We start from the raw sequence: 16,912 nt of genomic DNA, 5'->3' as shown, positions 1-16,912 counted from the left end.
GGATTGCCTAAATATTCAACATTTTCTTGACAGTCAATGCCAGTGTATTCTATGGCTGCCCTAAGTACATGCCTTTGTCTGTCTCCTCAGTCTGGAAGGGTGACTCGGCTGATGGATAGAAATGATGATGGGGTGATCTCATCCTCCAACTCTGATGACATCTCTATCTACTCCTTCACTGACTGTGAATCTGAGGTAAGACAGTTGTACACCATGTCTTTGTTGAGTGACATCACTGTATGGAGAATAGTCTCTGACTAGTTGACTCTGATACACAGTCTGATGATGAGGATCATGAAAGGAGGACACCACTGCTGAAAGTGAAGGATGAGGAGGATGGAAAGGTGACAAGGCTTAAAGTGAGGGATATAGTAGAGGACGACGATCTTTCTCTCCACTCCTTCGATGAGTCAGACTTTCTGGTATGTTCTGCAGCATGTATTTGAGTAACTCTTTGACTGAATGTGGAGAATGGACTATGACCAACTAGCTCTCTGACACACAGTGTGATAATGGCAATGATGCCTCTGCTGAGGACAGTCCAGGGCCTTCAAAGGAACCACTGAGAAAAGGGGCTTCACTGAAGGACCCTCGACTGGTAGGCTCTTACGTGTGTGTGTGTGTGTGTGTGTGTGTGTGTGTGTTAGTGGTACGCGGGTCAGCTGTTTGTTCAACCGAACCCACCCGCAATTGCTAATAACCCATCCGCAACCGCCCGACTATATGTGATAAAGTGAAAATCTGAGGCCCGCACCTGACCCTAACCCGCAAATATAGAACACCGTCAGAACGATTTCTTAGCAGGGGGTGCAGGATTTTTTTGTGCCTAGTTTGGATATGTTTCTGCTTATAATTTCCAACATTTTGGTAGGCTATTTGTTAGTCAACTTGTCTATAATTAGATAGAAGACTAAATAAACCAAAAACTTTTAGGGATCAAGAAGAAAATGCAATAACTTAAGATCAAAAGGGAAACATTTTCTGTGCAAAATTTCCAAATGACATCAGTTTGACGGGTTGAAAACGACCAGACATGTTTCTGATAAGATTTCAGTTTGGCTTGGATGCACATTTTATGTGGTTGAAATATTATCAGCTTTTATGATGCTGATAAAGCAGTCCCTAGCTGCGCATTTGCATTCCCTCAAGATGCTGAAAGAAATCATATTTCTCCACTGCTGTTCCCGAGTCAAAATAAAGCCTACATTTGGTGTAGCCTATCATTTTACTGCAAGAAATGCTTAATTCTGCAGGAGTTAATATTAAGACTGTGAGAGGTTAAAGATCTACAGTCAGTGTCCAGATTTCAGTTTCCATCTAACCCATCTGAACAGTAGGCTGTTTGTTCCCTTGACGTGCCATAGGCCTATTTGAATCCCCCTCTTGTGACTGTCGAATTTCTATAGTGCCTCACAATCATCAAACATAACATAGGCACTGCCATCATCCTCTTTTAACACTTCACCAAATATTTTCCAAACATTACTTTTCTGGCCGTCCCTTCTTTATTTTCAACTTTCCATTTCGTAGCTTTTCTCTTATTGAATTAAAGCGTTTGGTGATTGGTGTGTAGTCTATCTGGCGCGCGTCAAGTTATGCCCTAAAGTTTAGGCTTACACACTAATGCCAAATAGCCTATAGATATAACTTGCACAATAATTATACATTTATGGATTTTTTAATGTATTGTTTTCTGTTTATTCAACAATATTTCATGACCCTAAATCCCCCGCCCTGTGGATATAACCGCAGGACTTCTGGTTATGAGTCAACCCGCGCATCACTAGTGTGTGTCACATCTCAATTGTTTGACCCGATGTCTGTACATATTATTGTGGCCAAACCCAACATCCCTCTCCCTGCCTCTGTGAGTGCCCTGAAGAAGGTGTCACGCCAGATGGAGGTGGTCCCTTCTGTCCGGCCCTGCAGGCAGCAGCTGGACAAGAAGACACAGTGGACCAACACCAATGAGGAGAGCCTGAGGAGAATTAAAGAAAACCTGGCCTCCATAGAGCTTGACCTGGAGGAAGGCCTGAAGACGGTCAATGACGGTCTGGACATCAACCAAGAGAGGCAGAAGAAGAATGAGGGATGCTTCAGAGCCTGGATTGAGAAGTGGATGGGGAGGAGGAAGGATGAAAGACTGAGGGATGAAGATGTGAATAGGGAAGACAATGGGAGGAGGGGCGAGGAGTTGAGGGCACTGATCCAAGTGATGAAGAGAAACTGCAGCAAAATGAGATCTTGAGGCAGTAGACCTGGACAGTTGGCTGAATGACTTGGAAAGGTTGAAAGTGGCTTTCAAGAAATGCACTGGAGAGATGGCCGAAATGGTAGAGAGAATGGCAGAAATGAAGACCAGCATAGCCAAGAACAGGCTCCTCAAGCTTGAAAAAAAGAAGTATGAAGTCCAGCGCTTTGTAAGTTACTCTTACTTATTGAGTGTAGTCATGTATCTAATGTATTTATAGATTAGTTATACAGTATATCTAGAGATTGTGTATAACATAGCACTGTCCTGACAGTTTGTTTGTTGTTTCTGGTATTACAGAGCCCAGGGAAAGTCTCTGGTCCTGTGCCTGGCCAGACTTGCCTTTCTCCTCTTGTGACCTCAGCACCCTGGACCCTGGCTGAAGCCCTACGGGCCCTGCCCTCTCCAGAGGATGTCCCAAAGCCTCTGACTCCTCCCAGCCCTGTCCCTGTCATTGTTGCTCCGCCTGCTGTGGAGTACTTACCATACCACCACAGCCCTCGCCTGGCCCCAATCACCAACCTGAGCGAGAACGGTAGGAAGCTGCTCCAGAAAATGTCAGGAGTGGCCCCACAGGTGAGAGGAAATACAGAAAGCCCTTGCCTGGCCCCCATCACCAATACAGGAAGCCCTCGCCTGGCCCCCATCACCAACCTGAGTGAGAACAGCAGGAAGCTGCTCCAGGAAACGGCGCAGAAAATGGCAGGAGTGTACCCACAGGTGAGAGGAAACAGGAAGGGGATATTGGCCATATGTCCTACAGTATATCATAACTCTAGATATTGTAGCTCAAGAGTAGAAAATAGCCATAAGCTTATATTACTTTATCTCCTTGTCCACATTATTCAGGAAGGGAAGGTCAAAAGGAAAAAGGGCAAGGCAAAAAAGCGAGTGAAGCAAGAGCAGGCTAGTAACATGAAGCAGGTGGAAAATGTTGGAGAAAGTAAGGAGGACAAGAAAGAGGAAAAGAAGAGTCTGAGGAAGAGGTGAGGAAATAGAAGAAGGAGAAGTAGAACATAACAAGGGCATTTTTGAGATTTATAGAAATAGAATGAGGTAGAGAATTATAGAAATAGAATGAGGTAGCAGAGAAAGAGCAGCTATCTGATGTGTAAGTGAAAACTACTATTTATTCTCCTGTTTGATTGACAGGTTTCTCCAGTGGCTGCTGCCCAAACTTAGATGTTTGAATAAATAATGGCCATCTACTACTACAACACACACACACACAGATATTTTGAGTATTGCTTACTCCTCCAATACACACAGAAACTTAATTTCAGACACAGGAACTATGTTTAGAAAAATACACATATTGGTCTCGTTCTAATATTTTGAGACATGCACTATTCTTTAAAATAAAAAAACTACAAAAAATGTTTGAAATATGCATTTTCAATAAAGCTTTTGAAATTGCAATTATTTGTGTCAGACTGTTTTTTTGTTCTTCATTAATTACAGCAAGGGAACAATTATTGTAGTGACATTACATGACATGTTATGTACCAGTGGGTGTTTTATATTCTGCTGTCCTGCACTGGATCCCACTGTAGGTGGCAGTAGTGCACAAAATAGTTGGTTTGCTCACCAGAAACCCAACCAGGCAGAGAGACTATTGTTACCATGCAACGAGCAGATGCTTCAGTGCAGGGTTGCCATGTCCGCAGTTTTGCTAACATTTGGGCTACTTTGAAAACGATGTCGCGGGGGGTAAACATGGCATTTCTTCAAACAAAACATATTTTTCACTGTGACCTGCTGCTGACTACCAGGCAGTGAGCAGGCAGGTTGTTACTGAATGAGCAGTAGGAAGGGGGAGGGCCGTGTTCATTCAAAAATCATGTCAAACACTATTATTGCAACTTATTATGTGAGTTGTTAAGCATATTTTTACTCCTGAACTTATTTAGGCTTGCCATAACAAATGGGTTGAATACATATTGACTCAAGACATTTCAGCTTTTCATTTTTTATAGCTTTCTAAACATTTCTAAAAACATAATTCCACTTTGACATTATGGGGTGTTGTGTGTAGGTCAGTGACAGAAAATCTCAATTTATTCCATTTTAAATTCAGGCTGTAACACAACAAAATGTGGGTGTGAATACTTCCTGAAGGCACAGTACATGTACAAGCTTTGAGGGTTTTTTGAAAGAGAAAATCCATCATTATTGTGTGCCTACTGTAAATATGGCTGCCACTTGTCTTTTCCTAGGAATGCTCGGAACATGGCGCGGGATGTGCAGAATTCCTTCTATGACATCGTTGAGGAGGTGGGAGGTCTCACACACACACAGGCTGTGGCTTACATCAAGAAGCTGATGACCAAGGGCCGCTACTCTCAGGACGTGTGGAGCTAAGGAAGATTAAGTTAACGTTACAGCACACCCTCACAACCCCATATGTTAACCTATTTCTTTCGGGTGGAGGGTGAGTGGTAACGGAAAACAGTTTTAAACTGTTTTTGGAGGTAACGTGTCAGCACATAATCACTAAATGGAAAGACGTATGAATGAATGTTTGTTGTACTTATTGTCTTGTTGTGTAATCTTACTGACAGCATTTTGTAGAGACTCGTGCTGAGAGGTAGTGCAATTCATTCAAGATTGGTTGGGAATGGGCTCATACTCCAAATCGACCCCTAACCCCCAGGCCTTTCATGTACACTGAACAAAATATAAACGCAACATGTAAAGTGTTGGTCCCATGTTTCATGAGCTGAAATAAAAGATCCCAGACATTTTCCATCCACACAAAAAGCTTATTTCTCTCAAATTTTGTGCACGTGTAACCACGCCAGCCCAGGACCTCCACATCCGGCTCCTTCACCTGTGGGATCGTCTGAGACCAACCACCCGGACAGCTGATGAATCTGTGGGTTTGCACAACAGAATAATTTCTGCACAAACTGTCAGTAACCGTCTCAGGGAAGCTAATCTGCATGCTCGTCGTCCTCACCAGGGTCTTGACCTGACTGCAGTTTGGCGTCGTAACTGACTTCTGTGGGCAAATGCTCACCTTCGATAGCAACTGGCATGCTGGAGAAGTGTGCTCTTCACGGATGAATCCCGGTTTCAACTGTACCAGGTAGAAGTCAGCGTGTATGGCGCCATGTGGGCGAGCGGTTTGCTGATGTCAACATTGTGGACAGAGTGCCCCGTGGTGGTGGGGTTATGGTATGGACAGGCATAAGCTACGGACAATGAACACAATTGCATTTTAAATCGATGGCAATTTGAATGCACAGAGATACCGTGACGAGATCCTGAGGCCCATTGTCGTGCCATTCATCCGCCACCATCACCTCACGTTTCAGCACAATAATGCACGGCCCCATGTCACAAGGATCTGTTCACAATTTCTGGAAGCTGAAAATGTCCCAGTTCTTCCATGGCCTGCATACTCACCAGACATGTCACTGATTGAGCATGTTTGGGATGCTCTGGATTGACGTGTACGACAGCGTGTTCCATATCTGAATTCCCAGTCATGTGAAATCCATAGATTAGGGCCTAATTTATTCATTTCAATTGACTGATTTCCTTATATGAACTGTAACTCAGTAAAATCTTTGAAATAGTTGCATGTTGCGTTTATATTTTTGTTCAGTGTAGATTTGGTCCACGCGCTCCTTTTAAGGTTATGGAACATTTTGGAATAAACCAATAGATTTTTTTATAAAATAGAGTGCAGACCTTCATTGTTTCCCATCAGATTAGAAAAATTGGAGATATTATACATTGAATGTTACACATCGTTTTTGTAAGTGAAACTAGGCGCAAACAGAGGTGATTATGATATGAAATATTGCCTCTGGACGTTTATCATGCTGTGAAGATCCCCACAAGGCGATAAAAAAAGTAATATATTGTAAATTAACTCCTGAAATGTCTACGGCATTGAAAGCATTCTATATTTGCATCTTTAAATGTATTTACAAGTTCAACATGGCTGCCTATTCAGATGCACGAAGGTTGTGTAAATACAGAGAGCAGTGCAAGATTAGTCAAATATGCATACTAGTAGCACATTCATATTGTACCATGTACTGTACAATTCCTACATTTAAATTGCAGTAACTGTTTAGTCATTGAGCCTTGTTCTTCATCGGTTCATTAAACGAAAAGGTTGTAGATTAAATGGTGGTTTACTGTAAAAATGCCCAGGTGTTTTTTTCTCATGCTCTCCCACTGTAAGGCTTAGTACCGACTAGTTATGTTTAGCTGGACACTACCACGGCATTTAGGCAATGCAATATGTGTTGTATTGTATGTGCACTTGCAGTACAACATGAATACATCTATTAACTGTCATTTATGTGTGTTCTGATAATCACTAATTCTGGGATATGTATATGTAAGAACTTTATCTAGTTTTATTTTCTTATGCTGATGGTTGAAAGCCTAAATACTAAATATTTACTTCAATTTTCTGAGGTTCTGTAACCGTATGAAATAGAATCAAGTGGATGATATACGGGTGATGTTCAGCAGTCTATCATTTTAGCACGTCATTTTGTGTTTCTTTTAATAGAGAAACCCTCAACTATTGTAGTGATACAGAATCAAATATGGTATGGTACATGTTGTCATTTAAATAAGAAATGTGCCTTTTTAAAATTGACCTGTGTTACATGACTCTTACCACTTGATCCAGTTTTATATGCAAAATAGCTATTTGTATATAAACAGTAACTTTAAAGCATGCATTTGTAAAGAAATAATAAATGGAGATCATTGATTTGCTTTATTTAGTCTTGGTTGTCATTTATGGCTTCTCTTTACTGTGCACGACTAGTTAATTTTCCAAAGATTACATCATAATCTGCCCTTGTAGCCCACACTCTTGATCACCTCACCCACTTGTCCCCTGCTTCTGAATTTCCAAAATTTTTGAACGATGCATTGCAAAACAAACTGAATGTAATGGATCTAATTTAGTGGTGAGTGGATGCTATTTTGTATTTTATTCTAAGAACACAGATACCTTAAAAGAAAGGTAGGTGCGTGGATCAGAAAACCAAACAGTATCTGGTGTGACCACCATTTCCCTCAAGCAGCACGACACATATCCTTCGCATTGAGTTGATCAGGCTGTTGATTGTGGCCTGTGGAATGTTGTGTCACTCTTCAACAGCTGTGCGAAGTTGCTGTTCATTGCTTGCCCATATCATAACCCCACCGCCACCATTGGGCACTCTGCTGGTCCTGGGGTGGCGTGGTTACACGTGGTCTGCGGTTGTGAGGCCGGTTGGACGTACTGCCAAATTCTCTAAAACGACGTTGGAGTCTGCTTATGGTACAGAAATGAATTTTAAATTCTCTCGCAACATCTCTGGTGGACATTTCTGCAGTCAGCATGCCAATTGCACGCTTCCTCAAAACTTGAGACATATGTAGCATTGTGTTGTGTGACAAAACTGCACATTTTAGAGTGGCTCTTTTATTGTCCCCAGCACAAGAAGCACCTGTGTAATGATCAAGCTGTTTAATCAGCTTCTTGATATGCTACACCTGTCAGGTGGATGGATTATCTTGGCAAAGGACAAATGCTCACTAACAGAGATTTAAACAAATTTGTATACAAAATTAGAGAAAGAAGCTTTTTGTACGTTTGGAAAATTTCTGGGATCTTTTATTTCAGCTCATGAAACATGGGACCAACACTTTACATGTTGCATTTATATTTTGTTAAGTGTAGTTAAGGGGGAAAAACTGATAATACATTAGTGTGATAAAAATGTTTAGTTTGAACTAAAAACTGTTCTGGTTTACTAAGGGTTTTGAAAAACGTTGTTTTAATCTAGGTTGTATAAATCAAGAGTACCAAGAGATTTGTCTACCGTATGTGTAAAAAAACACAAAGTACAAAACACACAAGCCAAAAGGAGTGGTCTTACAATCAACTGACAAGCAAACCCTTTATTGCATTGATTTGACCTTGAACATTCAGAGCCTGCTTGTATATTAAAACCAAAAACATCAGTGAAGAAAAAGTGGACCTTCAAGTACTGCCTCAAAACACTTGTCCAAGCATATTACATCTCAATGTATAACATGAGACAGAAAACACATTGAATGACAACTATGGGCTCGATTAAATCCGTATCGCCGTAGTTCAGAGCTATAGCGGCTTATAACCACACTGACATTTGTATTTTTTTAATGTTATTAGTTATACCAAGAGTTGACGTTTTTACAAGGATTGTGATTGCTGAAAATAGCACGCTTGAAATGTAAATGTAATTTCCGGTCTTCGCGAACATTGCCTTTACATTTCAATCGAGCTATAGCGAGTTTTGCCGTTACGGATTGAAGTCATCAATCTGTCAGTGAAGACACAGGTGCTCCTGGGTGAACCATCACAGATTCTGGCAGTGACTCCGGCATCTTTGCTGTGAAACTCTGGGGGGCACTGACAGACACAGACAGTGGACTGAGGTGGGAATGTTGAGAATGTGGATGTTGAGCCACTGGAGCCCAGTGACTGCTGGTTTGAGAGGCAGATGCATGCCCATGACTGAGTCCATGGCCGAAGCTGTGTTCGTGACTATGTCCATAACCTTGGCTGTGGCTGCAGCTGTGTCCATGTTCGTGACTATGTCCGTGACTTGGCCCAAAGCTATGCTTGAGGCCATATCCATGGTTGTGTCCGTAATAACCTGAGAGCTGAACAGGGCTCCCCTGTGTATAGTAGGAGTGGGCCCAGCCTTCAAATGTCTTTGGTGTGGTCTCGGTAGCCTGTAGGTTGGAGGTAAAGGACACTGGAGCGTAGGCTTGGACTGGGTAGGAGCCTGGGGTTGGAATGATTCTGCAATCAATGAGAACGTGGACAGAATTCAGAGAGCCTATCTATACCAGTAATTCTCTATCTAATCATGGGGGACCACTAGGTGCCTATTGTACAGTATTCAATTACAGCTGAGGATCATCAATTATAACTGCACCTCATTATACTGTAGTACATTATGTGCTCTGGCTTGCACACAGCAATTGTTATTTAATGACCTCTTGTCTTGTCTGATAAATGATATGTCTGGTGCTTTCTTAGTACTCACGGTGGGTGGACCGTCTTCCTTCTCTCCTCTGTTGATGCAGGGACATACAGGACACCAATGTTCCTCAGCAGCCTGAAAGGCATCTTCTTGTCCAGCACTGATGCCCTGGCATCGGACATGTCCAGAAGTGAGAGCCAGCCCTTTCCGTCTGTTTCACCAGTGCAAGTTAAGGAGAATGTGTGACGCAGTGATGCAATATTTTTTCTAAACAAACATGCCATAATGTTCAGCAGCAGGATTCATATACAACACCTATAACCTATTACCACTTAACTACACTACTAAGCACACTTATAAAGCTGTGACATACTGCAGAGGAGTGTATCAGTTATTTTGAACCACAATGAGGTTGGAGTAAGGATACAGATCCCCCCTGCGATGATGGCGATGGCATTGCAAAGGAAGACAGTGTGTGGGACCAAAAGTGTTATGATGAACAGAAACAGCCAGGGCAGGGCTAACATGGGTACAGTGACCCCGAAAAGAAAGCCCTTAACCATACGGGAGTGCACTGTGGCCATACCCATAAGGGAGAGGGACACTGGAATGAACCCCTCCACCTGGTTCTGGGCAGATGCACCAAACAGTAGCAGACCCAGTATGGTGTACAACACCCCTGTGCTGATAGAGAGCAGCAGAAACATGAGGAGGAACCGAACAGTGCCCACACTCTTCTCAATGCCTCCACAGAGGGGCACCAGAACCCCAATACTGAGGAGTAGCTGGGTCACTGTCTTGTGGTGGAAGGAGTATGTGATGAGCTTGTGCACTGCAAAGGAAGAGGAAAGGATTAAAACATAAATGATAGGGTTGACAGACATAAGCTACACTGGTGTGTTGTGCTGTAGCCTACTGCTGTAGCCTACTGGCACCATCTGTTACATTAGCTATAAGTTTTAATAATAATAATAATGTGGTCCTCTGTAGCTCAGCTGGTAGAGCACTGCGCTTGAAACGCCAAGGTAGTTGGTTCGATCCCCGGGACCACCCATACACAAAAAAATGTATGCACGCATGACTGTAAGTCGCTTTGGATAAAAGCGTCTGCTAAATGGCATATTATTATTATTATTATTATTATTATTATAATAATATGCCATTTAGCAGACGCTTTTATCCAAAGCGACTTACAGTCATGCGTGCATACATTTTTGTGTATGGGTGGTCCCGGGGATCGAACCCACTATCTTGGCGTTACAAGAGCCGTGCTCTACCAGCTGAGCTACAGAGGACCACCATTCTAGCAAGCTAGCTAACGTTACAACACTCTCATACAAAGTAGCTACTGAGCATATATAACTGTTGATTCACTCAGACCCTCCTAGCTAACTTACCATGCCCATTGCCAAAAACTGTCGTTCCAAGACTGAAGACATCCTCTGATAAACCGAAATATGTAGTGACAGTAAACAAAACAAATGATACTATAATGACAGCAACAATCCCACTCGTGAGCCTGAACTCAGGAGTAAAACTCTTGAACCTCTGAACCATATGTTTTAAAATTATTCGGGATATCATTTTGATGACCAATGCATATTTGTCAAACTAGTACTTGGATAATCAAGCACAATAATCAATCAACTTTTCCTCCAATATTGCGCAACACTTTAGCCAGATTGTAGGTAGCTAGCTAGCTAGAGGTTCCCACTAGATAACACAGCCACAAAGTACAAATAGGCTATATCGTAAAAATTAATGAAAACAAAAATAGGCTTTTTGGTCTTAATTTAAGGTTGGGCATAAGGTTAGCAGTGTGGTTAAGTTTAAAATCAGAGTTTAAGAAGATGAATTGTAGAAATAGGCGGGCAAGCTTGCTAAGCAAAAACAAATGTACTGGACTTCCGCATTTGGATTCGTCACAACCACAAAGTTGCTCAACTGTTGCTCAGATCATCAAGTGCTGCATTTGAAGACACTGCCACCTGCTGACATGTGCCTCAAATGTGATGATCAAAGAGTCCTCTACAGCCATTTCAGTTAGATAGCTAGATAGATTTTATTTGACAGTTATAAATTACGACCAGGGGGAGATACCACCAGTCCAGTCCCATACAAGCCTTTCCTGTGACGTATTATGCGCGCCCATAAAACTGTGACCTATTGTGACGTAACCAAGCATAAATTCACTACATAAACTGTGTTCAGCTTTGATATCATCAGTACAATCGCTTTCTTCAGTAAGGTTGTTTCAGGTGCATAGTCTGCCCTAGCTGACACTGTGCAGAGAATAAATACTACGATTGGAAACGGTTGGATAGACCCGTCCTTGGAGTTTAGAACGTCTGGTAGGCTCTTACATTCTTTGGTCCCAAATGGCACCCTGTAGTGTACTACTTTTGACCTGTGCCCATTGGGCTCAGGTCAAAATAAGTGCAATATATGGGCACTGGGGTGCCATTTGGGACATGCCCTTTATGCGTGTATGTGCCAGGATATGTTTTGTGCCAATCAATTGATGGAAATGTATCCCTCAGAAAGCAAGATGAATCATAATGATGAGAGAATCAAAAGAGCTTTAAGGCGCCGCCCTTATGTGGTAAATATCAAATATATATATATATTTAAAAAATCTTCTGTTTTTGTTATCACCTTTTAAATGGAGTGTTGTGTTGACAGTTGAATCCAGTGAGGGTGAACACCCCTGATTCTGTGATGTGGCCAACCGGCAAAGTGCGCAGAAGGCCAAGGCCTGTAAGTCAAATCTGACCTGAAAACAATAACACATAAACATTAGTTATGCTGCATGTACAAACTGCAGTTATCACAGTAAAAGCAAGTGCAGATATCCCTCCTTATCTAACCACATTTGAAATGGAATATTGTCTTGACAGTCTACATCAGTGCAGACCCCTCAGATCCACAAAAGGCCTGTATGTCACATTCAAATCAACCACATAACAGTAGCTACTTAAATTATTTATTGATAGCTACATCATTTATTTCCAAGTTATTTCCAAGGCCAAAATGAGCAAAAGAGTGTTACATTTTTTCTTTACTGTTCACAGCCAATCATTGTGAGCTGTGGGCAGGAACAGACATCTGGGGATGGATGGGACATCAATCCAGAGCCTCTTAGCCAGGTCAGACATCTCTGCTGTTCCCATAGAGACAGAACAGATAGATCAATCTGTTGATTCATATGGCCATTTTGGTTGGCTTGGTTGAATTGACAATCATTCATTAGAAATGCTAAAGAATCCTACAGTATGGAAAGTCTTTAGCCCTATCCCTAATGTTATGGGAGTTGCATTTATTGCATTTCAATACACTTGCATTTTCAATTACCCATAAATTACTCACTACTTGTACAACTATGTTGGATTGCCTAAATATTCAACATTTTCTTGACAGTCAATGCCAGTGTATTCTATGGCTGCCCTAAGTACATGCCTTTGTCTGTCTCCTCAGTCTGGAAGGGTGACTCGGCTGATGGATAGAAATTATGATGGGGTGATCTCATCCTCCAACTCTGACATCTCTATCTACTCCTTCACTGACTGTGAATCTGAGGTAAGACAGTTGTACACCATGTCTTTGTTGAGTGACATCACTGTAAAGAGATTAGTCTCTGACTAGTTTACTCTGATACACAGTCTGATGATGAGGATCATGAAAGGAGGACACCACCGCTGAAAGTGAAGGATGAGGAGGATGGAAAGCTGACAAGGCTTAAAGTGAGGGATATGGTAGAGGACGACGATCTTTCTCTCCAATCCTTCGATGAGTCAGACTTTCTGGTATGTTCTGCAGCATGTATTTGAGTAACTCTTTGACTGAATGTGAAGAATGGACTATGACCAACTAGCTCTATGACACACAGCGTGATAATGGCAATGATGCCTCTGCTGAGGACAGTCCAGGGCCTTCAAAGGAACCACTGAGAAAAGGGGCTTCACTGAAGGACCCTCGACTGGTAGGCTCTTACGTGTGTGTGTGTGTGTGTGTTAGTGGTGCGCGGGTCAGCTGTTTGTTCAACCGAACCCACCCGCAATTGCTAATAACCCAGCCGCAACCGCCCGACTATATGTGATAAAGTGAAAATCTGAGGCCCGCACCTGACCCTAACCCGCAAATATAGAACACCGTCAGAACGATTTCTTAGCAGGGGGTGCAGGATTTTTTTGTGCCTAATTTGGATATGTTTCTGCTTATAATTTCCAACATTTTGGTAGGCTATTTGTTAGTCAACTTGTCTATAATTAGAGAGAAGACTAAATAAACCAAAAACGTTTAGGGATCAAGAAGAAAATGCAATAACTCAAGAAAAAAAGGGAAACATTTTCTGTGCAAAATTTCCAAATGACATCAGTTTGACGGGTTGAAAACGACCAGACATGTTTCTGATAAGATTTCAGTTTGGCTTGGATGCACATTTTATGTGGTTGAAATATTATCAGCTTTTATGATGCTGATAAAGCAGTCCCTAGCTGCGCATTCGCATTCCCTCAAGATGCTGAAAGAAATCATATTTCTCCACTGCTGTTCCCGAGTCAAAATAAAGCCTACATTTGGTGTAGCCTATCATTTTACTGCAAGAAATGCTTAATTCTGCAGGAGTTAATATTAAGACTGTGAGAGGTTAAAGATCTACAGTCAGTGTCCAGATTTCAGTTTCCATTTAATCCATCTGAACAGTAGGCTGTTTGTTCCCTTGACGTGCCATAGGCCTATTTGAATCCCCCTCTTGTGACTGTCGAATTTCTATAGTGCCTCACAATCATCACACATAACATAGGCACTGCCATCATCCTCTTTTAACACTTCACCAAATATTTTCCAAACATTACTTTTCTGGCCGTCCCTTCTTTATTTTCAACTTTCCATTTCGTAGCTTTTCTCTTATTGAATTAAAGCGTTTGGTGATTGGTGTGTAGTCTATCTGGCGCGCGTCAAGTTATGCCCTAAAGTTTAGGCTTACGCACTAATGCCAAATAGCCTATAGATATAACTTGCACAATAATTATACATTTATGGATTTTTTAATGTATTGTTTTCTGTTTATTCAACAATATTTCATGACCCTAAATCCGCCGCCCTGTGGATATAACCGCGGGACTTCTGGTTATGAGTCAACCCGCGCATCACTAGTGTGTGTCACATCTCAATTGTTTGACCCTATGTCTGTACAGATTATTGTGGCCAAACCCAACATCCCTGTCATTGTTGCTCCGCCTGCTGTGGAGTACTTACCATACCACCACAGCCCTCGCCTGGCCCCAATCACCAACCTGAGCGAGAACGGTAGGAAGCTGCTCCAGAAAATGTCAGGAGTGGCCCCACAGGTGAGAGGAAATACAGAAAGCCCTTGCCTGGCCCCCATCACCAATACAGGAAGCCCTCGCCTGGCCCCCATCACCAACCTGAGTGAGAACAGCAGGAAGCTGCTCCAGGAAACGGCGCAGAAAATGGCAGGAGTGTACCCACAGGTGAGAGGAAATACAGAAAGCCCTTGCCTGGCCCCCATCACCAATAAAGGAAGCCCTCGCCTGGCCCCCATCACCAACCTGAGTGAGAACAGCAGGAAGCTGCTCCAGGAAACGGCGCAGAAAATGGCAGGAGTGTACCCACAGGTGAGAGGAAACAGGAAGGGGATATTGGCCATATGTCCTACAGTATATCATAACTCTAGATATTGTAGCTCAAGAGTAGAAAATAGCCATAAGCTTATATTACTTTATCTCCTTGTCCACATTATTCAGGAAGGGAAGGTCAAAAGGAAAAAGGGCAAGGCAAAAAAGAGAGTGAAGCAAGAGCAGGCTAGTAACATGAAGCAGGTGGAAAATGTTGGAGAAAGTAAGGAGGACAAGAAAGAGGAAAAGAAGAGTCTGAGGAAGAGGTGAGGAAATAGAAGAAGGAGAAGTAGAACATAACAAGGGCATTTTTGAGATTTATAGAAATAGAATGAGGTAGAGAATTATAGAAATAGAATGAGGTAGCAGAGAAAGAGCAGCTATCTGATGTGTAAGTGAAAACTACTATTTATTCTCCTGTTTGATTGACAGGTTTCTCCAGTGGCTGCTGCCCAAACTTAGATGTTTGAATAAATAATGGCCATCTACTACTACAACACACACACACACAGATATTTTGAGTATTGCTTACTCCTCCAATACACACAGAAACTTAATTTCAGACACAGGAACTATGTTTAGAAAAATACACATATTGGTCTCGTTCTAATATTTTGAGACATGCACTATTCTTTAAAATAAAAAAACTACAAAAAATGTTTGAAATATGCATTTTCAATAAAGCTTTTGAAATTGCAATTATTTGTGTCAGACTGTTTTTTTGTTCTTCATTAATTACAGCAAGGGAACAATTATTGTAGTGACATTACATGACATGTTATGTACCAGTGGGTGTTTTATATTCTGCTGTCCTGCACTGGATCCCACTGTAGGTGGCAGTAGTGCACAAAATAGTTGGTTTGCTCACCAGAAACCCAACCAGGCAGAGAGACTATTGTTACCATGCAACGAGCAGATGCTTCAGTGCAGGGTTGCCATGTCCGCAGTTTTGCTAACATTTGGGCTACTTTGAAAACGATGTCGCGGGGGGTAAACATGGCATTTCTTCAAACAAAACATATTTTTCACTGTGACCTGCTGCTGACTACCAGGCAGTGAGCAGGCAGGTTGTTACTGAATGAGCAGTAGGAAGGGGGAGGGCCGTGTTTTTGTGTGTGTGTTTTAGAGCCACAGCAGGCAGCTGAGTCACCGGCCATCAAGTATGCTATTAATTTGTATGCCATTGTAGGATACTGTAGCCTACCATTTGATACAATAAATATGTTGAAATTAAGATATCACTGGAGTCATTGCAAGTCAATTTGTGCCACTTGTGTAGCCTACCTGGAGCTGGCAAACGGATTTAATAAATAGCCTATAACTTTAAGCATATGTTTTCGTTTCAGTCTCCTCCATCTCCACTAACCGAAGATAATTGTATATATTTTTTTCTATTAATGATGTAAAATAAACAGTTGTACAGAAAGACTCTTCTGAAGGCCAAATTACAGAGGAGGAACTTCTTGATGCAATTAAAGCCTTTAAGTCTGGGAAAACTCCAGGGTTGGATGGCATACCAGTCGAGGTATACCAAACCTCATTTGATATACTCAGAGGACCCTTATTAGCATGTTTTAACCACACCTACAAAAATGGTAGATTATCAGATACTCAACAAGAAGGTCTGATTTCATTATTACTGAAACAGCATCCAAGTGGTAAATATAAAGATCCGGTCCATTAAAAAAATTGGAGGCCCCTTAAACTTCAGTGTTGTGATGCAAAAGTTCTAGCAAAATGTATAGCGTATAGAATTAAAAAGGTATTGTCGGGTATTATTTATCCTAATCAGACAGGTTGTTTACATGGATGATACATTGGAGATAATATAAGACAAGTATTGGAAACAATAGAACACTATGAAAAATCTGGGAAACCAGGCCTGGTATTCATAGCTGACTTTGAAAAGGCTTTTGATAAAGTACGACTGGAATTTATATATAAATGCCTGGAATAAATTTCAATTTTGGAGAATCTCTTATAAAATGGGTTAAAGTTACAGTATGTATAGTAACCCTAGGTGTAAAATA

General features: G+C 41.7%; 2 protein-coding genes across 2 annotated transcripts; one reads left to right on the top strand and one right to left on the bottom strand.

The window, feature by feature from the left end:
* Nucleotides 1–2,330: 2,330 nt before the first annotated feature.
* Nucleotides 2,331–4,612, top strand: LOC311142637 (uncharacterized protein; the record flags this gene model as incomplete). The annotated part of the gene is made up of 4 exons (XM_084178292.1): nucleotides 2,331–2,420; nucleotides 2,552–2,827; nucleotides 3,101–3,237; nucleotides 4,468–4,612. 4 exons carry the CDS (start codon nucleotides 2,331–2,333, stop codon nucleotides 4,610–4,612), a joined length of 648 nt encoding a protein of 215 aa, XP_084034418.1.
* A 3,546-nt stretch (nucleotides 4,613–8,158) lies between these two features.
* LOC311142191 (rhomboid domain-containing protein 2-like) lies at nucleotides 8,159–11,176 on the bottom strand. The gene is made up of 4 exons (XM_084177786.1): nucleotides 10,644–11,176; nucleotides 9,674–10,078; nucleotides 9,310–9,457; nucleotides 8,159–9,062 (listed from the first exon to the last, which is right to left on the bottom strand). The coding sequence occupies exons 1-4, from the start codon at nucleotides 10,828–10,830 to the stop codon at nucleotides 8,573–8,575; spliced, it is 1,230 nt and encodes a 409-aa protein (XP_084033912.1). The 5' UTR covers nucleotides 10,831–11,176; the 3' UTR covers nucleotides 8,159–8,572.
* Nucleotides 11,177–16,912: the final 5,736 nt, after the last annotated feature.

Source organism: Coregonus lavaretus (genome assembly GCF_964263955.1).
Source record: "Coregonus lavaretus genome assembly, chromosome: 15".
In the NCBI taxonomy this organism is placed as follows: domain Eukaryota; kingdom Metazoa; phylum Chordata; class Actinopteri; order Salmoniformes; family Salmonidae; genus Coregonus; species Coregonus lavaretus.
This window is presented reverse-complemented; position numbering and strand designations above follow the sequence as displayed.